Source organism: Bos mutus, chromosome 3, assembly GCF_027580195.1.
Source record: "Bos mutus isolate GX-2022 chromosome 3, NWIPB_WYAK_1.1, whole genome shotgun sequence".
NCBI lineage: Eukaryota > Metazoa > Chordata > Mammalia > Artiodactyla > Bovidae > Bos > Bos mutus.
The window spans coordinates 254,304-279,443 of NC_091619.1; the positions used below are offsets into that span (position 1 = coordinate 254,304).

General features: G+C 45.2%; 1 protein-coding gene across 3 annotated transcripts; it reads left to right on the forward strand.

Moving 5' to 3' along the window:
* LOC106700948 (SLAM family member 5-like) lies at positions 1 to 24,687 on the forward strand. Of its 3 annotated transcripts, XR_011463182.1 has the most exons (8): positions 1 to 68; positions 1,984 to 2,096; positions 5,868 to 6,245; positions 8,964 to 9,260; positions 11,032 to 11,166; positions 11,368 to 11,453; positions 11,725 to 12,197; positions 17,829 to 24,687. XR_011463182.1 is itself a non-coding variant. In XM_070365640.1 (7 exons), the coding sequence occupies exons 1-7, from the start codon at positions 16 to 18 to the stop codon at positions 11,722 to 11,724; spliced, it is 1,086 nt and encodes a 361-aa protein (XP_070221741.1). In that variant the 5' UTR covers positions 1 to 15; the 3' UTR covers positions 11,725 to 24,687. The 3 variants fall into 3 exon arrangements, 2 of the variants coding, with proteins under 2 accessions (XP_070221741.1, XP_070221732.1); XM_070365640.1 differs by having other exon boundaries at positions 11,701 to 24,687; XM_070365631.1 differs by having other exon boundaries at positions 11,725 to 24,687.
* The last annotated feature ends 453 nt before the right edge of the window (positions 24,688 to 25,140 follow it).

Below are 25,140 nucleotides of genomic sequence, written 5' to 3' on the forward strand. Positions count from 1 at the left end.
GCTGGAGTGAGAGTCATGGACAAACAGATTGGATGGCAGCCCTCCCAGGAGCTGGGCGCAAGCGCAGGGTGAGAGCAACCTCTCCACCGGGGGGGTGGTGGGGGGTGGGGGTGTGGGCGGGGCTTCTTCAGGTTTAAAAGGTTAATGTACTTGGTGTGACTGATAGAAAGGATGTTGAGACTGTTTCTCTGTATCTCACTGTTCGCTGAACCCAGGGTAGGCAAAGCATGAGTGGGGAAGCTGCAAGAAAACTCAAAGAGTCATAGGAACTGTAGACACATTTATTCTCTCTTGACTGGCATAGCAGCCATAGCAGCAGACACACTATAGTCTTTCCTCTCATGGTTGATCCAGTGGACATAGCATAAGCTTACGGAACAAAAGTGGGCTGTGGCCAAGCAGGTACATTGTGATGTGCATGCACAGCACTATAAGTGATCTCAACTGTTACATAATCATGTATTTACAAAATATGGGGCAAAAGGCTGTGTGGCAAGACAGCCTGATCACTTCCATCTTGGCTAGTTTGGTCTTTCCCTACAGAGATGAAAAGACCTTGTGAAATCTGGACCATGAGGCACCCTAGGAGGACAGCATTCACTGCCCAGGGAAGAAGGGCAGGGTCCACTAGCCTGCAGGTCACAGACAATGAGGGCCAGACCTGGGAGACTGACCAACTGTGGTTTCTCAGACCAGCCTTTGCAGGTTTGGGTTGGGCTGTTTGTGACGCACTGAGTGCAAGCGGAGGTAACAGTGATTGGTCAAGGGCTGCCTTGATCTCAGAGGCTGCTGAGATGCAGCCATGCGTCTTAGTTTTCCTGCCTGGAATGATGTAAGGAAGGTGAGGTTCTGCCCTGGGCCAGGCTAGGTCTCCCTCCCCCATCATGTGACTTCTCAAGGGCTGAAACCATCTTGTGTATGAGATTCATTGCACTGAGACGGACTTGGGTCTCTAAAGGCCAGTGGACTGAAAGTGCAGGGACCTGGTCCCAGGCCGCGCTATACTACGTGTTGACTTTCCAACCTTCGGTTTATTCACTAAATTCATTGGATCCTGTTTCCACATGTGCCAAACAGGAGGATAATTGTAATGATATCTGTCTCTCATAAATCTATAAATTTGAAATTTGTAATAAGACCTAGACAAGTTGGGGGTGTTGATAAAGATTCAGCTTTCCAGCTACACAGGCTAGCTGGCTGACATGTTGAATTGACCTTAGATATCTGGATTTTGAAAAAGTCCCTGGTGTTCTGCCAGCATGGAATGTTGGAATATTTGTTGTCTGGCTCTCTCCCAGTGACCCTGGCCTGTAACTGCATTGCTGTTTCTCTAGGCTCCTCCTCCCTCCCCAGCCCTGGAGCAGATCCACACAGTCCTCACAGTATTTCCAAGAGTAGAGGAAAAATATGAGGCTTGCTCTCCTCATCACCCCTAAAGTGACCAGAGGGCGAGTTGCCTGGATTTTAACTCCTTACAGAAGTTTCTGACCAAAGGATTCATTCCCCCCTAACTAGATGGGGTTGGAGGAAATAGAGCAGTATTGGATATTCTCTTGTCTGAGATGCAGCAGAGCAGTTTCCGAAAGCACAGAGTGGACTCAGGTGACTTGCTTGAGGCCGCATAGTGGAATGGGACAGTGGCTGATATGTTGGGAAATTTTTTTCCAGAGTTTATCAGAGTGATATGATCACAGGGTTGGGGTATCTGCAATACAGTGGAGTTGTTTATACATTTACTCTGCAACTGTTTGCTGAGGTCTTAATGTAGGTGCTGGTGAAATTAATAGGAAACCTCCAAGTGGTTTAGTACAGGCTGGTGGGCTATCCATTTAGAACATGTTCAGTTCAGTTCAGTTCATTCGCTCAGTCATGTCCGACTCTTTGCAATCCCATGAACTAAAACATGTTAGCCCCGCCCTAAGGGTGGAGAAAACAGGAGTGTCCTTTGAATGACACTCCCTCCTCTCTTTCTTCTCTTCCTAGATGCTTCTCTGCGGCCTCACAGGCTGGCAGGCAGCCTGTGATGGGGCCCTGCTCAGAAGACCCCCGCCTCTGCGGGGCCTCCAGGCTCCTAGGATTCACCAGCTTCCTCCTCAGTGAGTGATCCGGGCTCCTGGGAGGGAGGGCCTCTGGGTGGAGCAGGGAGGCAGGGTGCTCTTTCCATGTCCTATGTCCTTGGTGAACAAAAAGACAAAACATCTCTGCCATTATTTAGCAAATGCAGAGCCTTTGGTTTAGAGACCTGGGGTGAAAAGAAGAACAAAATAATCTTCTTGTTGTGGTGAGTCTGAGACACCTGAGCTCAGGCAGCCTTCACTACATTAAGGAAAACATTTCTAGGAAGGTAAGTCTGTCTCTGCAGCAGAAATGTGAAGCTGGGTGAACCAGGAGCTGCCTGCAGAGAGGGGAAGAGACTAAGAAGCTGGCTCTTTGCCTTGGACGGGCTGGGGAACAACTCAGAGGGAACCTGACAGTCTGTGCAGCTGCCCTGTGGAGGAGGAGGTTGACTAGAACCCTGTGTCTGAGATGGAGAAAGCAACTGTAGTCTTGATTTCTTAGGCAAGATGCAGGATGTTAAATACAATGAAATGAAATTCTGCTTTTGTCAAAGGAACAGCAGCCTCTCAAATTTAAGGGTTTCTGTATACCACCTGTTGTAAGAATATGACGGAACTAAGGGAAGAGTAGACTGGTAATGTGGGCTCTTAAGTGGGTGAACTAGAGGAGGAAAGAAGGGAAAGAGACATAGAAGACTATGCAGTTAAGTGAAAAGTGAGCTACAGACTGGACAAAACCCAAATTATATGCGTGACTTCCTGGGGACTATCTGATTATGTGTGAGAAAATTAAAAATTAATGAGTAAACACTAATGCCCAAGGAATTATGAATTCTGGAGAAAGTTGGAAAGCTTTAATTGTTTAAGCTTTTATTTTTAATTAAAGTTTAAAAAAAATTATTTTTCAGTATTCCAGCCACTAAATGAACTTTCAGGAACTGTATGAAATTTAATGAATTATAGACTTTATAAACAGATGTCTTGAATTAAGAATGAGCTTTGTAAAACCTTACCTCCTTTTCAGTAATGTAACTTTATAAGGTAACAGTAAAATATAGAGCTTCTCTTCTCTTCCCTTCAATTTTATTTAACTTGAAAATAAGTTATGTTATTTAGAGTTTTCTCCATAGGCTCTGTGGTTGGAAGATTACATAAAAGAAAGAGAGGGAAAATGGACAAAATTGTAAATTGATTCACAACTATTAAATTTTATATTATTTAAATAAACTCTATCTTGTTTGTAACCACACTCTCCCTGGCTTTATTTTCTTCTTCAGGATTAGATCTTTTGGAGATCACATCTCTCACTCCCTTCCTTCTCTTTCCAAGTCTTCTTCTGCCTTCCTCATAGCTCAGCTCACCATCTGCCCCGGGTAGATTCTCCCTGCCTCTCAGGGCTGAGCTTCCCTCTCTCTCTGGTTCCTGTTTTTCCAGCAAGTATGGAGTTTGGACAGGCTGCTGGTTAACCCTCAGCTGGCCAGAAGTCCCTGCCCTGCTAAACCCCTCTAAGTACTTGCTTCCCCTTTCTCAGGACAGGAAAGTTGGAGGATGAGCCTTCAGGAGCTTCTCAGACCCTGGTGATCAGACAGTAGTGCTGGAAGGGGAGCTCCTGGGGAGGTCAGGGACAGGTGGAGAGCTGGTGGGAGCTCCTGCAGGGGAGAAGCCCTGGGCTGGGAGTGGGCAGCCCCGGTGCCAGGTGTGGCTCTGCCCTGTGTGACCCAGGACAGGTTCACCCCCTGGGGAGTCTCCTGCTCTGTGCCGGGGTGGGGGAGCCCTGGATAGATGTCCCCTAAGGCCTGACCTGGAGAAGATGACTGAGTAAATGAATACAAAGAAATATCTGAAATCCTTAGGCATATGAACACTGTCATGAGTTATTCTCTGCTTCCAGTGAGAGCCAGAAATGAGAATAAGTATAGCCAGAGGGAGACAGGTCTGAAATGGTGAGAATTTATTGAATTGGAAAGAGGACTGGGACTGTGGAAGGCTGACAAGAAACTGAGGGAGCCTCTGGCCAACATCTAGAGAGGAACTTAGACCAGCAGGTGCATCCTGACCTGCTAGAAGAAGCAGATTGATCATCTTTTCAGGGTAAGGGACTTTCCCTCATCCTGTTCTGTCCTACTTCATCCCCAGAAAGGGTAGAGGATATCAGGTCCCTTGGGCCTATGTCTGAAGAGGGAAGGTGGGCTCAGGAGGTGGTGGCCCTGCAGCAAATGTGCCCACTGGTCACAGCTCTCCAGGAAAGTGCCTGAGGAAGGCCCACTGTGGCCTGGCAGGGACTGATTGGGAAGTGTTGTCTTGGTGGCAGGGACAGTAGAGCTCTTTAAATGATCACTTGCTCTCCCCCTCATATTCTAGTCCTTTGCAGGTAGCCAGGGACTTGTCACGAGTGCTGGTCGAAAAACATGAGCAGAGAGCACGCTACTTGTGGACAGTTTCAGTGAAACCCCTGTGTGATTCTCCTCTGTCCCCTCCTGCTGTGGGGCTGGGAGCCTATGAAGATGCTGTGAGTTCCATGGGTGCAGCTACAAGAAGCTGGAGTTTCCTCCATGAATGACAGGGCCTCTCCCTCACTTTCTCATGGGACCTGTGGTGGGGACTATAGACTCCCCTTATTTGAAGACCCTGAGGTATTGTAACTGTTACACAGCACAGCCTGTAGTTTCCTGACTACTGCACTGCCTGGAAAGAGCAGGAAGGATAGCAGTCTTCATATTTGTGTTAGGTATCTATTGCTGTGTAACAAATCGCCACAAAACGTAGTACCTTAAACACCACTGGGTATAATCTCAGTCTCACAGTTTCTGTGGGTCAGGGCTTAGGGTTGGATCAGCTAGGTCCTCTGACTCAAGGTCTCCCAGACTTAAGTTAGAGTCTTAGCTGGGGCTGGGGCTGCATCAGCCCATGGTCCACTGGGCAAGCTATGATTCCAAGATCTCTCAAGAGATTGCTGCTGGGAAGCAGTTCCTGTGGCTGTTGGGCTGAGGGTCCCAGTTCCTCTCTAGATATTGGCCAGAGGCTCCCTCAGTTTCTTGTCATGTGGGCCCCTCCTTAGGCAGCTGATAACATGGCAGCTGGATTCCTCAGAGTGAGCAAGAGAGAGAGAGTGTGAAAGAGAGGATGTGTGTGTAAGCAAGAGGGAAGTCACAGTCTTGTATAACCTAGTATCACTGAGTGACATCCATCATGTCTGCTCTAGTCTATTCCTTGGAAGCCAATCACTAGATGTATCCCACTCACCAGGGGAGGGCATTACAAAAGGATGTGAACACAAGGGGACAACAATTAAGAAGCTAATCCTACAGTTATGCATTTGGTATTGACAGAAAATCTGCTAGGTTTTTTTGATACATGAAGGTGAAAGTGGAAATCACTCAGTTGTGTCTGACTCTTTGTGACCCCATGGACTATACAGTCTATGGAATTCTCCAGACCAGAATACTGGAATGGGGAGCCTTTCCCTTCTCCAGGGGATCTTCCCAACCCAGGGATCGAACCCAGGTCTCCTGCGTTGCAGGCAGATTCTTTACCAACTGAGCTATCAGGGAAGCTCCATGATCCCATTCAATTTATGAGGTAGGTGGGGAAACTCCAAATTAGAAAATTTAAGTTACCTCCTCAAGGTAACAATTCCCTAGAACCAGGATTTAATTCTAAAATTGCTTAAATCCACTTTACTAGGCTGCCTCCTAAGAATCAAGGGAGTATATTGGATGAATTTCATTTAAAATGTAGGTTATGTAGTTTTCTCATTTATTGTTACTGAAAAAAAAAAATTGTGGTTCCTGTGTCCTACCTGTGCCCTAGGTGTCTGCTGCACTGGGGTCGAGAATTCTGCAGCACCTGGTCCTGGAGTTCAGGATTCTGGACTTGTTCCCCTGCAGAGGATCCGAGGAGGTTCTGTGTTGTTTCATGTGACCAAGAATCAAAAAGCTGACCCAGAGGAGGTCTCATGGGGCTTTGGCCCTGAGTTAAACTACAGCGTCATGCTGCGAGTCCGCCGTGGGGCAGACACCCCAACCTGGGTCAGCCTCCAGGACAAGTACCAGCACAGGGTCCATGTGCCTAACATCCTGTTCCTGAGGATTGATAACCTGACCCTAGAGGACAGTGGGCAGTACCGGGCTCGAGCCAGCTTCACTAGAGGAATAGAATTAAACCAGGTTTTCCTCCTCACTGTCTATGGTAAGCGACACCTCCTCACCATGGCTTCCCTCCTTCTTTTGAGCTAGGAGTGTCAGCTAGGCCCCATTTTTCAGGATCCCTTCCAGACATCAGCGTTCAGACTATTTTCTCCCTTGAATTAGGGTAAGTGGGTTTACTGCAAATGGTGAGAGGAGTTGAGATTCACTCCAGGGATAAAACCACTTTAGAATTTTGGGAGAGGAGAATGGAAATTTGGGGAAATTATATTGCCATAGGAATTGTTGTTCTTTATATGTCTAGGTTTATTTAATGTGTGTATTGCTTATCTGTTGCTGCTATAATGCTGCTTTCATTTGGAGCCTGAGCACAGCACAAATCTTCTATCTTACTAGGCTCTAGGTCAGAAGTCAGACATAGGTCTCACTGGGCCGAAGTTGAGTTGTTGGCAGGACTGTGTTCCTCTATAGAGGTCCCAGAAGAAAACTCATTTACTTGTATTTCCCACTTCTAGTGGTTGCTTGCGTCACTTGGCTATGACCACCTTCCTCTACCTTCAAAGCTGGCAATAGTGGGACCAATTCTTCTTACATTCTAACACCTTTGACCCCCTTACTCTTCTTTCTTCCATTTCTAAGGACCCCTGTGATTGCATTGGTCCCAACCAGGTAATCAGAACAATCTCCTTATTTTGAAGCCAGCTGATTAGCACCTTAATTCTTTTACCTTAATTCCACTTTGCCCTGTAACCTATCACAGTCATAGGTTCTGAGGATTGGACATGGAAGTATTGGGGCCCATTATTCACCTACCAGCAGAGATATTACTTTGCCAACAAAGGTCCATCTAGTCAAGGCTATGGTTTTTCCAGTGGTCATGTATGGATGTGAGAGTTGGACTGTGAAGAAGGCTGAGCACCGAAGAATTGATGCTTTTGAACTGTGGTGTTGGAGAAGACTCTTGAGAGTCCCTTGGACTGCAAGGAGATCCAACCAGTCCATTCTAAAGGAGATCAGCCCTGGGTGTTCTTTGGAAGGACTGATGCTGAAGCTGAAACTCCAATACTTTGGCCACCTCATGCAAAGAGTTGACTCATTGGAAAAGACTCATGCTGGGAGAGATTGGGGGCAGGAGGAGAAGGGGACGACAAAGGATGAGATGACTAGATGGCATCACTGACTCAATGGACATGAGTCTGAGTGAACTCCAGGAGGTGAACTCCAGGAGTTGGTGATGGACAGGGAGGCCTGGCATGCTTTGATTCATGGGGTCGCAAAGAGTGAGACACGACTGAGCGACTGAACTGAACTGATTCACCTACCATAATCCAGAAATTCATGTGTAGTCAGTGCCTCTTCCCCTTTAACTCAGTGCCAGTCCAAGGCCAGCCTCACTCACAAAGACTCTAGCAATCCAGCTCTAGAAGCCTGGGGTAGATGTAGGGGAATGGTTACACGGGAGCACTTCCAGAGAGCCTCACTTAGCCAACACTTTCTTTCCTGAAAGTCCCTGCCTTCATAAGAAAATATCTGCTGTGAGAGAGTGACTATTGCTGCTTTAGGTCCCCCTGTGACACTTATCAGTGTCACACTTATCAGTGTGTCACTTCTCAAGTTCAGTGGCATGTTCTAACCAGACTCAGACTTACGATTCCTAGTTGCTGCTGCTGCTGCTAAGTCGCTTCAGTCGTGTCCAACTCTGTGCAACCCCAGAGACGGCAACCCATGAGACTCCCCCGTCCCTGGGATTCTCCTAGTTGCTACTATAGACTTAAAAAAATGCACAACGTTTGAGCTATGAATTAAGTTTTTATTTGGAGCAATATGAGGATGGCAGCCTAGGAGACAGCACCCCAGATAGCTCTGAGAAACTGCTCCAGTGAGAGGGAAATGTCAGTGTATATGTGACCCTGGTGAAGGAGGGCTATAAGCAATACGAACATTTTTTTTTCCAGAAGTTTTATACTAGTCTCCAGAAGCTTTTTCTAGTCACCAGGAGTAGTCACCACCAAGAAGGATTTTAGTGATTTTCTAGATATGATGAGATACCAGAATTTGGCTCATAAAATAGGCTCCTGAAAATATCGAGCTATCTGAAGACATGTCCTGCCAGTCCCCTCTCTCCCACACCAGCACAGACTGCCTCATCTCTTCTCTCCACCCTGAACTCCTCCAGGGGGGTGTGACAGTCAGCAGCTACAGCAGCACATGATTTGACCCTTGTAGAGGGAGACAGCAAGTGCCAATCTGTAGTTGACACTGCCACCGCGTCTCCCACACATGTCTCCACTATTCGGAGCACAGAACCTTTCTCTGGGCTCCCAGCTCTGACCAGGCGTCTTCTTCTCTACAGGCTATAAAATCCCAGGCATTATCTGAGCAGAAGAAGAGGCCAAGTTCCTGATCTGTGATTAGCCCTTCTGTCTGAGACGTCCTCCATGTCTAGAAGGAGCCCCATTTTCTTAGAAATAATTGGTCTTGGGAAGGTGGGATCAGGCTTTATTTTCTTGTTGGAGATGTTTAACGCTTCCTCAACATGCACACAATCTAGTGAAATCACATATGGCTTAATTCAGTGGCTCCCCTCTTTATTGTCATTTGCTATGTATTAAGTACTGGGCAAATTCTGTTTATCTATATAATGCATTCACTATCATTAAAGGGAGAATGCCAGGGTTTCAGTTAGATAATGGATGAGAATGCACAGACTGGAATGTTCTCCAATCATGTGAGCTCCTTTCTTTTGTCCCTCCTTTCCCAGAAACTGTACCCGTTCCTAAGATCCTTGTCAAGTCAGCATCCTTCACACCAGGCTGGTGCAATGCCACTCTGGAGTGCACAGCCCCAGGGGATACAAAGGACCTGAAGGTGACCTGGGAGATCAAGGACCTTCCCAGGGAGCTGGAGCAGAGAGTGACATCAGAACTACCCTCCAAGTCCTGGAACCTGACTCTGTGCCTGCCTGTGAGCCAGCCCAGTGGCAGCTTGACCTGTATGGTCAGCAACCAGGTGGACCAGAAAACTGCCATCTTAGGCCTTGGAGAAGTCTGTGTCTCTGGTGAGTGCACCTGTCAGAAGGGAGAGGCACTCTGAGAACTAGGGGCTCTGGGCTTTTCTCCCCACCATGTTATTAGCACCACCTTCCTACCAGGTCACCCCTTTCAGGAGCCTGGGAGGTATAGTCAGCTCATGTCTGCATTAACTGTCTCTCAAGTCCATGCCTGCCTCTCTACCCCCTCTTTTTCCCCAAGAAAAAAGGAATTTGTTTTTGATGCAAATCAAGTCAGTTCACCTCCAGATGAGCAACTCTCAGTTCCAGCTGGCCCTGGAGGTAGAGCAGGTGTGGTGTGGGGGAGGCCAAGAGAGCTGGGGCTGCAGCAGCAAAAGCATTCCCTAGAGATGTATGTCCCTGAGGGCTCACCCCTCCCCTGACCCATGCTCCCTGCTGCCTGCACCTGCCTGCCTGTTGCCCTCTGCACACTCCTTCCCTCCCAGATGCTGCAGGGCAGTGTCAGGTCTGGCCCAGGGCAATAGCTTTCTAGCCCTTCTCCTACCTCATCCATTATCCATAGTGTGTCATCCACTGTAGTCTTTTGAAAAACAACTGGATTTTGTGATTGGTCTATATCATCTGTAGGAGTCTGACCCAGGGATTCCCTGCAGAATTCAGGGCTGCAAAGCTCCTCTGCCCATGTTCCTTACCTCACACACTTCACACTGAATTGTTTGCTTGGCTTCCCCGAATGTGTCCTGAAGTTGCAAGCTTCTGAGCCTCTGGAAATGCTGTTTCCACATCAAACCTCCCAAATCAAGAGTTCCTTGCTTATTCCTATTGAAGGATTTCCCTCAGGTCACAGGCATATAACCAATGTCCTGCACTTGGTTATAGTTCTGTTATGAATCAAGTTTGAACAAAAGATGCCTCAATCTCATGTTGCACAGGCACTGCAGCTGCTGTAACCATCTTGCCTCAGGCATCATCTGCTTTAAGGCACAGTCCATGGCCACCCCACACTGAATAGCAATGCTATTGATGGGTTTGTCTTTTCCATAGCTTGGAACACCTTAAGGGCAAAGGACATGTCTTGTTTTCCTTTGAATTCTTATACCAAACAAAGCTTCTGGCACTATTCACACTCAGTATTTCACTGAGTGAATAAATGACCTGGTATCCTGTGTGCAGTCTAGCCCCTCTAACCCATCCCCCATGAGCTGCTGGTGGGAGCTGATATGTCAGCATCACTTAAAATCTCATGATACCTTTCCCTTTGTTCCATTCTGGAGTCTCAGATAAAGTTCAACACTCAGCATGACCCATAAGACCCTCTGGATAGAGGCTCTCTTCTCTCTGATCATCGTCACCCTGCTTGTCCTTGTCTTGTCCCTCTCCTGCCTGCTGATCGGGAATGATTGCAACCCTCAGGGCTACAGATTTGACATAGCTATGTCTCCTTTCTGGAAAGCTGTGCCCAGCCTGAATTTCTGGTAAACTCCTACTCCTCCCTCAGAGGTGAAGTTTATGCATCACCTCCTCTGGGAGGCCCTCCATGAAGACCAGTGTACAAGGTGTTAACTTATACTGCACTGCTGTCTCTCTAGCTGGAAGACTTTGGTATTTTCTCCATCTCCCCCAGGGTGACCTGTATTGTTTATCTCAGTGTCCCTGGCATCAAGCAGAAGCTCAGGACCTTGAGTTAATGATACTGCCTTTCCCCTTCCTCTTTAGCTTCAGACCTCTCCACTTGTTCTTCTGTATCTTTCCTCAGCAACGGGTGTCTCAAGTTCTGTTTGCATTAACTTTCTTTATTCTTTCTGTGTGAGGAAAACAGATTCACCTGAAAACAATGATGATAAGACCCTGTCAGGCATCATAGGGACTGTCGTGATTATCCTGTTGATCTGCGTAATTGGACTGTTCCTTTGGAAGACCTGTGTGAAGAAGAGGAAGATGACGACTGGAAGAGGCAGGTTGCATTTCTACTTCTTGCCCCAGGTCCCCCCTCCTGTCCTGAACCCTTGGTTGCCTTCCTCCTGCATTTTGCTGCTCAAGGAATATCAATGCAGAAGGGGAAGGTGGGTGTGGGCTTGGCCTTGGGTTCATTGCCATGGGGGAAATTATATGCTTTCAAGGCTGAGGTTCAAGCTCCACTCTGTGTATGACACAGGTGTAGAAGTTCAGGAGGATCAGAGGGACAATGATGGTGGCCTCCACTATGCGGAGCTGAGCCAGCAGGAGTCTGCCGCACACAAGGTGAGAATGGGAGCTGAGCCCAGTCTGGGATCTAGTGGGTCTATCTCCTGGGTCTGTCAACCCAGTCATCTGCTGTTCCTGGCCCATCTGTCTCTGACTCTTTCAAGATCGTCAGTGGTATTTACTAAGAAAATTTAAAACTTGGGGCCAGTGTAGTGCTGGCCACTTTGGGGGAATTCACATGCATTTCTTGTCAACAGCACAGCTTCCTTCTGGGTCACTCTAGGACCTCTCTCATCTTTTTTAGAAACTCTCTGACTTCAATTCCTAGGGTGTTGATAAACAACATTTAGAAGAAAAGGCGTCTAGTACTGTCTACAGTGAGGTCTGCAAGCCAGAAAGGGAGGCCATGAAGATACTTTAATTGGAGAAAGCAGAAGAATCGGAACTACTAGGACACCTCCACTCGGCGCTTGATTCCTGAAGACATCTGCGTCTCCCAGCTCTGGTCCAGCTCCAGCTGCCCCGTGACCCTCCCGCCCTTAAGTCCCTGTGCGCATGTGGCCTTCTCACAACCTGTGTCGACTTCCCCAGCTGTCTTCCCACTCAAGATCCTCACCCTGCAGGATGAGAGCTCTTCTTCCATCACTGACCCAGCGCCTAGCCCCTCTTCTCCTGAAACTTCCCAAAGAGGACCTTCCTGCACATGATAATCCCCACAGCCTCTGCTGTGCGGTTGATGTGTATCTTTCTCAGCACTCAAGCCCAGGCGTGGAGACAGTTGACCAGACTACAGAGGACAAGGTTAGGCTTTGGTGCTGGGTGCTGAGTTGGGCGTCTGTGGAGGCAGCATGGGTAGGTGGGAGCTTATAAAAGACTGGCCTGAGGTTTCCTTTGCCCCTTATGTAGGGTCAAAAGTTGTATGTCGGGCAATGTATTTGTGTGTGTATCTATTTGTTGGTATGTGTGATGGGGGGATAGCCAGTGCACTTTATACAGTGGTCCAGCCCTTGTTCCTGATCACTAGTACTAACTAACCTCAGCTTCAGCTCGTGGACCTCAAATCCACCTCCTGTGGAGTGGGTAGAATGTGTACAGTTTCTGGCCCTTCAAGCACCTAGGTTGGGATTTGAGTCCTTAGAAAAGCAGCTTCAGGGCATTCCTGTCTAGTGTGGCAGTCATTAGAATGGAAGTGCAGTGTGTTACCCCCTCCCCAATACACACACATGCTCTCTAATGAACCTGCTGTGAGAAGTGAAGCTTGTGAGAAGGTGTGAACCAGCCCTCTCCTGCCTCTTCTGCTGACCCTCATCCCCCACAACCTGCTGGCTTCAGATCCTAGTCAGCCTCCTGTTTGGTCACTCACATACTTCTGCCTGAAATGATGGCTCCCTCCCTGCCCCTTACTCCTGTCCCTGCCTGTTGGAATCCTAGCATTCCACCCAATCCTAGACCCCCTTCCAGGCCACATGGTCTACATGTACCCAAAGATTTGGAAATGGTCTCTCCCACATCTAACTTTTTTGGACACAATTGACATACCCAATTTGGCTGCCATAGTTTGACTTGGGTTGGTCATCAGTTTTCCCTGCCTGCATCACCTAGAGCTCCCTCAGGAGGGTGTCATGGCTTTAGGAGGCCAGTGCCAAAGAGACAAGCATCTCTCTTTGTGAATTGTCTGAGCTATTCTTCCTCTCAACTACCACAGGAACTCAGCAGATTGATCTCAGAGCACAGCATCTACCGAAGGTGTTTCTGGTAGTAAGTCCACAAGGAAGCAAAGATGGACGTGATGAACCCCAACAATCCTGCCTAATCAGGATTGCTTGAGGACCTGATGTCACCTGCACTGTATTGTATGGGATCTTCTACTCTTCCTGGGGGGTCGTCCTCTCCTCAAAGCCTCTGTCTCCTGCCTTCCATTCCAGCTCTTGAGTTGGAGATGAACTCACTCTGGTACTATGATCCTTTTGTCTTCTGGCCTGCATTCTTGAATCTCTTGGTTTCCCACCCAGCTTAGCAATCTCAGCTTCTTCATTTCTGACCTCAGAAAGAAAAGTTCTGAACTAAAATCTTGAGCAATAAGAAGCAATGCTAGGATCCTGCTGGATGAGGAAGAAGCAGAGTTTCCTTAATAAGGCTGTTTCCAGCCTGTTTATTGTCAGGCTGAACAGCAGGCTGAGAGGGAAAAAGATGACTTCTCTCACTGGAATCCTAGGTGACCGGTCATGGCTGATATCAGTGCCATCAGTCCAGAAGCAGTGTGAGATGTGACCATCCATTGACCCCCCCTCCCACCCACCTCGATTCCCAAAGCATAAGACAAAAAAGAAAAAAGAAGGGAACTCAACATTCCAAGCCTATATTGAACCAGCTTTTGTCCCATGAATTTTATAAATATTATTTCTTCTTATAAGAACTCTCTTATTTTTAAATTTTTATTTATTTATTATTTTTTGGAGGCTAATTACTTTACAATATTGTATTGGTTTTGCCATACATTGATATGACTCTTTTAGAGTAGATATTACTATTTATTCCTGGACTTCCCTAGTGGCTCAGATGGTAAAGTGTCTGCCTACAATGCAGGAGATCTGGGTTCAATCTCTGTGTCAGGAAGATCCCCTAGAGAAGGAAATGGCAACCCACTCCAGTATTCTTGCCTGGAAAATCCCATGGATGGAGGAGCCTGGTAGGCTACAGTCCATGGGGTTGCAATTACTATTCCTATTTTGTAGGACAAGCAACTAATATCACAAAATACTTGGTAGCAGAGCAAATTGTTAAATTCAAACCTAGGTAACTCCAGCATTTGTATCTTTTCCTTTGCCACATGGTCAGTGAAGTTCTTGGAATCCTAGAGTATTCAGAAAAGAGTATCTTCCATTTGTTCCTCTTCCAAGTTTCCTGGTTCTGACTCAAGTGCCTCAACTTGAATGAGTTCATCCTGATGATGAGTGGAGCAGTTGGTGGGTAAAAGGGGAGTTGTTCCTTAAGAGGACAATGGAGTGGGAGATGTGGGTGGGAGACATGCAATAACAGGCCTTGTGCTCTGGTTCAGAGGAGACATTTGAAGCAGAGCTGCTTCTTCTTGGGTCTTATGGGAGTTCCTTCCTCTTATACAAGGTGTGTTGTGGATTTCAGCATCTCTGTTCTCAAGTCAGCTTCCCTTTCCATTATTATTCATAATTTCATTCAAGAACTGTGTGATGCTGAAATCTCCAATGTACAAATGAAAAATTAAAATCCAGAGATACTAAGTATTCTACAGAAGTTCTCATGAGTGTAAGTTATATAGGCATGATCACTTATAGGCACGATCAGTTATATAGGCGATAATAATTTCACTCATTTTGATTCCTTTCTCTGTCATTCTGGACACCCAATCAGTTACCAAATTCCACTGTGCTATCCCTCATAAATCTTCCTGTACTCCATTCTCCACTTCTTTCATCCCCATCTTCCACCACCATTTTTGCAGTTCCACTAGCAGTGTGTGAGAATTTCTCTGCTTTATGGCCAACTCTTGTTATTTTTAGATTGTATCCATCCCAGTGCTGATGAAGTGGTATCTCATTGTGGTTCTGAATTACATTTCTCAAATGATTCATGCTGAACATGTTTTCATGAGCATATTGACCTTATTTGAAGAAATTTCTTTCTCTCTTGAATTCTTTCTTGTTATGCAATGACCCTATGTCTCCATTGAGTCTGCTTTTTTTCCAGTCACCAGGGAACTCCACATTGTTAAATTTAGTGGTCAATTCTCAATCCTCATTTCCCATAAGTTCTCAGCCACAGTGGATATATATTTCCTGGAAATATTGTTTTCACTTTGCTATTTTCTACTTACTGGGTGGTTGCTCTGTAGTTTTCTTTATCAGTATCTTTCCAACCTCTAAATTTTGGAATAACCAAGGTTCATACCCAGACCACCTCACTTCACTGTCTACACTCATTTCCGTTTGATGCTCTGGCCATGCAGTAATCTTGTGACTATATGACCTTATCTGGTAAAAAGGACTTAGAGACGTAATCTGTCCCCTGAACTCCAGTGTGAATATCCAACTGTTTACTTGACATTTCTGCTTGCATGTATAACAGACATCTCCATCTTGACATGGTTAAACTCAGACTCCCCAAACATGCTTCCTACAGTTTCCTATCCCTCCAAATGTCACCTCAGTCCTTCCCTTTGTTCTGGCCATAAAACTTGGGTGTCATCCTTGACTTCCTTCTTTTTTCTTCATTTTCATTTCTTTTTCACTCTCAGAAAATACTGATAGCTCAACATTCTATATATAGTTGAATACTTATTTTTGTATATCTATATGAAAAAATATGTTTATAACAAAATGCCTCTTATCACCTCCCTGGTCCAATTTCATCATCATTTCTCACTTGGATTATTATAGTGGCCTCAGAGTCTCCCACTTTTATCCTTAATCCTTTAATGTCTATTTTCATAATGTCATCCAGATGAATCTTTTCAAAACCTAAGTTGCATCACATTCCTTGTTGCTCAAAACTTCCACTTTATCTGGAAGATTTTGTATCAGCTGGCCTCCTCTCCCTCACACCTCTCCTTCCTTAATCCACTAACAGACACTGGGCTTCCTGCCAGTCCTTCAATACTCCATGCATGCTCCTTCCTCTCTAGAATTCTCTCCTTCTAGGTATCGATGTCTCATTCCCTGACCTCCTTCAAGTCTTTTTATAGATGCAAACTTCTCAGTAAGACCTACACTGACCTCCCTATATAAAACTGCAAACTCTTTCTGGTGACCTCCTCCCTTCTCCATGTGCTATTTTTCTCCATAGCTAGTGTAACAGGGTACAGTTAGTTATTCTGGGCTGTAGATAGTACATATTGAGGCCTCAAAATATAAACTGCCATCCTGTAATGCAAATACCATTATTATTCCCAGGAAATGGCTACACTGGTAAATCAATGAATTTACTCAAGTCACATAACTAATAGATGGCAGAGCTGGAACTGGAATCTTGGAGTTGGATTCTGAAGCTCTTGACCACTAAATACTGGTGAAATAAAGTATATTTTCTCCATATGATGGAATACTATTTGTGTACTAAGAAGAGTTAATTATATCCTTATATATTTGAATGGAAAGTTTCCCATGAAATAGTCAATTAGTTATGGAATATGCATGGTATTAGCCTATATTATAAATATATAAAAATATGTTTATGTGGGGATGAAGTGTTCCAACAGTTAGTATGTCAAGAATTTAACAGTAGCTAACTTCTGTGGTCTGTCTCCTTTTCTATATCATTAGTTTCTTTACAACACTAACTAAAAAAATTATCTATTAAAATTTTTGAACAGTGAAGTGACATGATAAGAAATGCTTCAGATAGATAAAGCTGCATGTATGCCAACAAGAACTTTATCATCTAAACCAGCTAACGAACTTATGCTTATTTCCACTTCTATTTTATTGATTTACGGCTTCAGGATCTTTATTGAAATAACCCCTAACAGGTCTACATCAGTCTATATAGTTCAGGCAAAGCAAACATTTTGGTCTGATTTTTTTATCCAAATGGACACTCCCCATGTATTGCTCACAACCCAGGATGTTCATTAAATCAACTAGAGAACTTTAATGAACAGATGCTTGGACTGTATCCTGAAACTGGGCACCACTTATATTTTATTTTTTATTTTTTCCCTCATCCTGAACCTCCCCTCCCTCCTCCCTCCCCAACACCCTCCCACCTCCCTCCCCATCCCATCCCTCTGGGTCATCCCAGTGCACTTATATTTTGAAATACTCATTAGATGTTTGATCAGGTTTGAGAACTGAAACCTTGGGCCTACATGAAGTCTTCATGAAATTCAAATGGGAATGTACATGGCAAAGAAAGTCTGTGAATGTGTTTTCCAAAGTGTTTCTCAATGTGCCTTTTGTTTCTAATAGATTGAGCTAAGGAATGAATGAATGACAAAACCCTACAGTTTGTCATTACAGTTGACTCTTGAGCAACATAGGGGGCTCCCACTCCCTGAACAGTCAAAAATTCACCATAGAACTTTATAGTCACACCTCTGTATTCACAGTTCCACATCCACTGGTTCAAGCAACCACAGATCATGTGTACTGTTGTACACATTTATTGAAGAAAATCACCGTGTACCTATGGACCTAGCAGTTCAAACCCATACGATTCAAAGATCAGTTGCACTTCAATGTGTTCACCAAGGTTCAGAGTCTGACATGTAGGTCCTGAGCCAAAACCCAGAATCTCCATTTCACCCTTTTGCCTTGTGGGTGCAAACTCTTGATAATAGATGTGAAATGACCCTGGTTAAACAAAACGAGAAAGTTTATTTATTAATTTACAGTGGGAAGTATACTTGCTAACTCAGATGGGTATTCCTGTTAGCCTGACCAAGTCATCCTCTTCCCAAAGATAGGCCACACTGGAAGCCGAGGTACCACTGGACTACTTGGGGAGCACTGACTTGGGGCAGGTGAGCAGATGCTGCTGGTGTGGATTCCAAAGGCCTTCTCATCTGAGCTCTTCATCTTCATGGTAGGACCTAAGCGCCCAGGGCATGGAATTCTCCTGCCAGCCTGATGGAACATTTTGTTTGCTTCTGTCATCCATCTCTCTTTATGCCCCATTTCTTATTAACCATCCTTCTGATTGACATTTTTTGGTTATGGGCATATGTAAGAATAAGACTTTCCTTGATATCAATGGGAATTGCTGTATCTGTCCTGTGATCCAGATATATAGTGTTTTATTTAATCTCTAAAAGTAAAAAATAATCCCTCTAAAATACCCATCCTATTTCTCATTTCCAAATTGTAGTTGAGGATGTGGAGGGTGAAGATACTCCCTCAATACACCATTTGTCACTAGATGAGCCACCAAATTGCTTTTGCTTTTCACCCAACAAACTGGTTAGTGGGATCCCGTGGCTCTCAAGGCTGGAAGCGTCACCTAATTTATCACTTACCCTTTCAGCAAGATTTCACATTTAAAACAGCAAAGCAACAATAATAACTAGAGAAACTCTTAAGAGAATGTAGTTCTTAATTACTGTCTATTTAATTTTAAATCTTCATTAAATGGATACTTTCTAGAAAAATATGAATTGATAAAATTAATCTAAGTGTGGGCACACTCACTTTGCTCGGCATGCTTTTGATCCCAAACAGAGCTCCCCAAGGTCTATGGTGGCAGTTTTCTGGTCCACATGGTCACTGACCACACAGGTGAGACTGGAGTTGGGGCTGGCTCAGGGGCAGACTCAGAGCTTGGTCCCAGGTTCTTCTGCTCCAGCTCCCTGGGGGGCCCTTGATTATCCAAGTCATCTTCAGGTCCTCTGTGGCCCTGTGGTGCAGGGTGACCATTGCACCAGCCTGTTGTGATGGACTGTTACTCAGCCAGGATCTGGGAAAGGGGCAAGAGGGAACAAAAGCTTATTATTGTATTTGGAGAGACTGTTACTCACCCAATATCATGCCGTTCTGAGCAGTCAACTGGGAAGACAGGGCTTTTCACAGCTAAAGAAACTGAGGCCTTAGAGACGTGAAATAGTTTTCAAAATTATATAATGAGAAAGCAGTACCAAATCTCAGTTTAGAGAAGTGTGGACAGCCAGTCTGTCAGCTCTTTTTCATCTGTGGTACCCCCCAACTGTCACCACACACAGCTGAAATCACATGTTTGCCCTCCACATGCATTTTCAGAAACTTTATGGGACTTTCCTGGTGCTCTAGTTGCTTAGACTCTGCACTCCCAATGCAAGGGGTCCAGGTTTGACCCTGCTCAGGGAACTAGATCCCACATGCCACAACTAAAGAGCCCACATGCTGCAACCAGGACCTGGCATAGCCAAATACATAAATATTAAAAAAAATTACTAAAATAACATATGGGGAAATTTGTTGTTGTTGTTCAGTCACCAAGTCATGTCTGACTCTTCATGACCCCATGGACTAACTGCAGCATGCCAGGCTTCCCTGTCTCCCACCATCTCCTGGAGTTTGCCCAGGTTCATGTCCATTGAATCAGTGATACCATCCAACCAATGGGGAAAATACATTTATATTAACAAATAAAAGATTTGGGAGAATGGCATTGAAACATGTAAAATATCATGTATGAAACGAGATGCCAGTCCAGGTTCGACGCACGATACTGGATGCTTGGGGCTAGAGCACTGGGACGACCCAGAGGGATGGTATGGGGAGGGAGGAGGGAGGAGGGTTCAGGATGGGGAACACATGTATACCAGTGGCGGATTCATTTTGATATTTGGCAAAACTAATACAATTATGTAAAGTTTAAAAAAAAAAAAAAAAGAACCTTCACAATCTCTCTAGCACTTGGACAGTGTAATGAAACTTCTTAGGCATATACTTTTTTCATCTGTAGAATTTTTAAAGAAGGTTCTGAAAACTCATTTGAGATTCTTAACCCTCTCTCAACCAAACTGAAGACATAAGGTTAGGATTTGGAGATAAAGGGGAAGAGAATGGCTTTGGAGAGAGCTGTGCTGCGTAAGTCTCCTTTTAATCTGAGGGGTACCTGCCTCTCACCTCCACATGGTGACAGAGGCTTCAGTGAGACCATTCTAAGAGCTGGATGTGTGTTCCCTGCAGTTTGGGGATGCACTGGACAGGTGTCTGATTTACACCTGAGAAAATGAAGGGATGAGATACTGTAGAAACAGCCTGCAGTATTCAGGTGTTGGTTTCTAATTGGAAAGAAACTGCAAACACATTGATGAGCTAAATGAACATGCTTTTAATCAACTAGAAGTAGGGTCTTAAAAGAACTGTGACAAGAAGGGCATCTGGAGAGGCAATAGGTTCCCAATAAAGAGAGCCTATGGAAACAGACCAGCCAACACAAGAACCAAAGAGAATGACATAGGTGGCTGTCCTGAGAGTGTCACCTATGACAGGGTAGGTGAGATCCCCAGCATGGGAGAGGAGAGGCATCCAAGGGACTTATGAAAATGCCCTGTGAGAGGAACAACCAGCAACCTAAATGCTGTCACACCCAGAGAACCCAAGAGCTTGATTGCCACAATAGGAAGAGTCAGCCACCACCCTCCTTACTGTTCCTCACTGCTTCCCTGTGCCTGCGGAGTTGGGGAGAGAGCTCAGTTTATTTGGCTGTTCTCTCTGATCCTTGTGGGCCTTTGCCAGGGAACTTTGCCCTGGTCTGGGTCTCATTCTACTTCTGCTGCATTTTCTGTAGATGTGGCTACTCCTGCTTGTCTGGGGCAAGTGTGGGTAACACTGGTGATGACCTTGGTTCCTGCCACAGTCTCCTCTGGAGTGAGGCCCCTGTACTCTGACCTTTCTTATTCTGAACTCAGGCACTTTCTGGCCTATGGCCCCTCTCAGCACCTCATCTCCCTTATAAGAAACCTTGAGAACATCTGAACCTCCCCAACATGGAACACAAGCTAAAGGGACCTTGTAGTGCTTCTAGAGAAGCCCTTTATTGCCCAAACACATGAGGCTCAATTTACTAAACATGAATCCCTAGGAGGAAGTACTATCCTATCAAAGAAGTGGACCCATGCTGCTTCTGATTTGCATTCCTGCTCCTCTTATCTGGAGTTCCTATCACCTGACTTGCTCCTCACTTTCTGTTGAGCCCCTAGGGAATGACATACCACATTCCTTTTAATTTTTAATTATAGGTTCATCCTTAATGCGTTTTTAACATTTACTTACTTCCAGATATATGTATAAAACCACTCTGATGTCTTACCTGGCATCTTTTAAGTTTGTGACTTGCCAAATGAACTCTCTTTTCTTAGTCTACTGTCTGATTTTGGAGCACACAAGTCTCTTTTGTTCTATCAATAAAATATGGCTCTTGCCTATTTTGGAAGTCAAAGTGAACAGAGATTTGCATCCTCAGTGGAGTTCTGGCCTCTGCCTGAAGCAATGACTGTCTCAGCCCTATGTTGGAGGGTGTAAGGAACAATGATTAAACTTCGGAATTCTCCAGAGAATAAGATACATTAACTCAGGAGCTTCTCCTTAAACTCTAACCACACAGCCAAACTTGATTGAAAAGTGAAAGTAGCTCAGTTGTGTCCAACACTTTGCGACCCCATGGACTATATAGTCCATGGAATTCTCTAGGCCAGAATACTGGAGTGGATAGCCTTTCCCTTCTCCAAGGGATTTTCCCAACCCAGGGGTCGAACCCAGGTCTCCCACATTGCAAATGGATTCTTTACCAGCTGAACCACAAGGGAAGCCCCAGACTTGATTAAATGTAATTAAAATGTTTAAATTATGCTACTTAAATTCAGAAACAAGAAGGAATTCAGTGTTGAAGAGCTGAGTGGAATTAGAAATTCTTGCGTCCCAAGGGGTTATCAGACTCAGAAATATACCTTAGAGGCCAAAGTTATACGTCTGTAAGTGGGGATGAAATATTAGTGTGGCCTTGAACTTGTTGGGATGCTGTGAAAAGTTACATGAAAAGTTGGGAGAATTAGTGTAAGAGAGTGTGTGTCTTTTGTTCTGGGGGACCAGTATGTGGACTGAAACTTGCCCTGTTCTATGAGAGTAATGTGAGAATTTGGAATCCAGGCCTGCATTATGCACGGGGATGGATGTGAATTCTTAAACCAGAGACAACGTCGCCAGTCCAGGTTCGATGCATGACACTGGGTGCTTGGGGCTGGTGCACTGGGACGACCCAGAGGGATGGTACGGGGAGGGAGGAGGGTTCAGGATGGGGAACACGTGTATACCTGTGGCAGATTCATGTTGATATATGGCAAAACCAATACAATATTGTAAAGTTAAAAAAATTAAATTAAATTAAAAAAAAAAAAATAGGCAAAACTTACAAAGACTCAAGCTGGGGAAAATACTAAACTGTTTTATGGGGAGACTTCCTCATCAGGGTATATGTGTGGACTAGATCCCCTGGAGAAGGAAATGGCAACCCACTCCAGTACTCTTGCCTAGAAAATTCCATGGATGGAGGAGCCTGGTGGGCTACAGTCCATGGGGTCACAAAGAGTCGGACATGACTGAGTGACTTCACTTCACCTGTTCAAAGAGATTAAGAAAGGAATCAAGCCTATAGTACAAAATAAACATTTTGAAGAATTAACAGACATAAGGGAGAGAGAGGCAGTGGAAATATTGTGGAAAAAAACAGATAAAGGACATAAATAAAATTAATGTATTTAACAGATATTTAGAAAGTAAAATTGAGAAGACTCACTGATCAGTTGGCTATGGAGTTGAGGTAGAAAAAGATGTCAAGGGTGATAGTAAGGATGCATCATTTGCTAGGGTAGGAGACACTCAAGGAAGATCAGGCTTAGGTGCTCAGTTTTGAACTGATTGAGTGTGTGATGACTTTGAGACATACAAAGGGAGCCTTCAGTACAGTTGGGCTTAAAAATTTAGATCTGAAAGGTCTCTAGACCTAAGGCTCAAAAATCCCTGGGGAACCATACCCTAGAGAATCACATTCACACTGATGGGTAGAGATCTAATATGGAGCTATGTCATTATAAAGCTAAAATACCTGAAACTTTTATGTAAGAAAAAATATACAAAGAAGTTCAGAAGAGGGAGAGGTCACTTCTGGCTGGTGCAATCAGCAAAGACTTCATGAGGAAGGTGTCTTGTGGCCTGCTTCTTCAGGTTGAAGCATTTTAGTCCCTTCAGCTCCTCTTGATATGACCCAAAGGGGTCACCTTCAAGACCTACATCAGTGGGGTCAGCATAGCGCCCTTTTCTACCTGGACTATTCAGGTCAGCCTCGTTCCAAATTTAAGGCTCTTCCTTAATGTCTGTTCTTGTCCACATCCCACATCTTCCTGCTGTTTGTCTAGCCCGGGAGGCAGTTTTATCTGTGCTTTCATCATACTCCCCACAGAGCATGCCCTCAATACGAGGTGAACAGCCTGACATAGGTCCTTGAGGGGTAGACTGAGAAGAGATGTATGAGATTTGCTGCATGGGAAGGGCCCTTCCAAACTCGTCATGACACAACCAGACCAACTGGTCTCAGGACGCAGTGCTCACATATCAGTAACAGGAGGGGACAGAAGTCCATACTAACCCTCTCTGAGCTTCAACTCCCTCTATTATGTGTCCACAGGATTCTGAGTATATTAGAATCTCCAATGTCTTGAGGAAAAGAAATCCAAGTCAGCCTGTCCCAGTTCCATATGTTGACATTCCAGGTGAGGCATTCTGTCTGCTGAGGGACTCCTTCCAGTGTGCAGAGGAAGATGCAAGTTCTGTTGCAGCCGTGAGTGACTCTGAGTCATGAGAAGTGGCTGCCCTTCTCAAGGCACTTGTGTGCCCTCCTCCTCCTACAAATCAGACCAGGGCCCTCCAAGTGAAAGCTCTTCCTGCTCCCACTGCTCCCCAGCCCTGTCCCAACATGGCAGATGTGGGAAAGCAGCAGGCCTGGAGCAGAGGAGGTTCTGGCTGTGGTAGGCAGTGTCACAGCAACCCCAGTCAGTGATCACAGAGTCACCTGGGTTAGAAGTCTAGGTCTCACTGTCAAGGACAGGAGTAGGAAGGTGAAGCGGCAAAGGTGGTCTGAAGGTGCTCATGATTTTCTCACAGTCTGTGGGGGAGGGGAGGATGGCAAGACTGTCCCTAAATGCTAAGGATGAGGCATAGGGGTGGAAGCAGAGGCTCCTGGGCAGCTGCTCCAGAGCGCTTCACTACAGTGGGGAGAAAAACCAATCCCTTGGACACACTCACTTGCAACTCCCTAAGAAGTCATTGCTATAGCCATTCCCAGATGCCTGAGAAACCACCATCCACACATGGCCACTCCCCAGAGTGTGGCACAGCCAGGAGGCTAAGGAGGCCCACTCGTGCATCTGCCACCATAGACCCTGGTTTTGTCCCACCTTTCAGCAACTGACTTTTCCTTTTTTCAAGCATGGGAAAAGCACCTTTCTGATTAATCTAGGTCCTGAAGGACCCTGTTGACGCTGCATTTACATGACTGAGGAAGGGTACATACATGACTTCTAGCTGGAAATTTTCTGTCAGAGCCCACATTGAGGAGCAGCCAGAGCCTTCTTTGGGTTAAGAAGGGACAGGGGGCGTTCAAGCTTCCATGTGATAAAGAGTATGACTCCATTTTTGATGTTTAACTCCTCATTCCAGCTTTACTGAGGTATAATTGATATGAGAAACTATATGTAATCAATAAATACAAATAGGTGAGTTTGAACGCATGTATACACTTTTGTTATCTTCACCACAGCCCAGGCAATAAACATTTTCATCACTTCTGCAAGTTTCTTGTGTCCTTTTAGGGTGTGCATATATGTATGTATGTGCATAATAATGTTTAACATGAGATATTTACCCTCTTAACAAAATTTACCTTATTGTTAATTATAGGCACTCCATTTTACAACAGGTCTCTGGAACATATTCATCTTGTGCAACTCTATGTGAAAGTAAAAAAGTGTTACTTGCTCACTTGTGTCTGACTCTTTGCGGACTATAGCCCACTAGGCTCATTTGTCCATGGAATTCTTCAGGCAAGAATATTGGAGTGGGTAGCCATTCCCTTCTCCAGGGGATCTTCCCAACCCAGAAACTGAACCCAAGTCTCCTGCATTGCAGGTGGATTCTTTACCATCTGAAGCCACCAGGGAAGCCCAGAACATGCAGTATATGTCATTCTGTGCCTGGCTTATTTCATTGAGCATAATGCCTTACAGGTGCATCCATGTTAT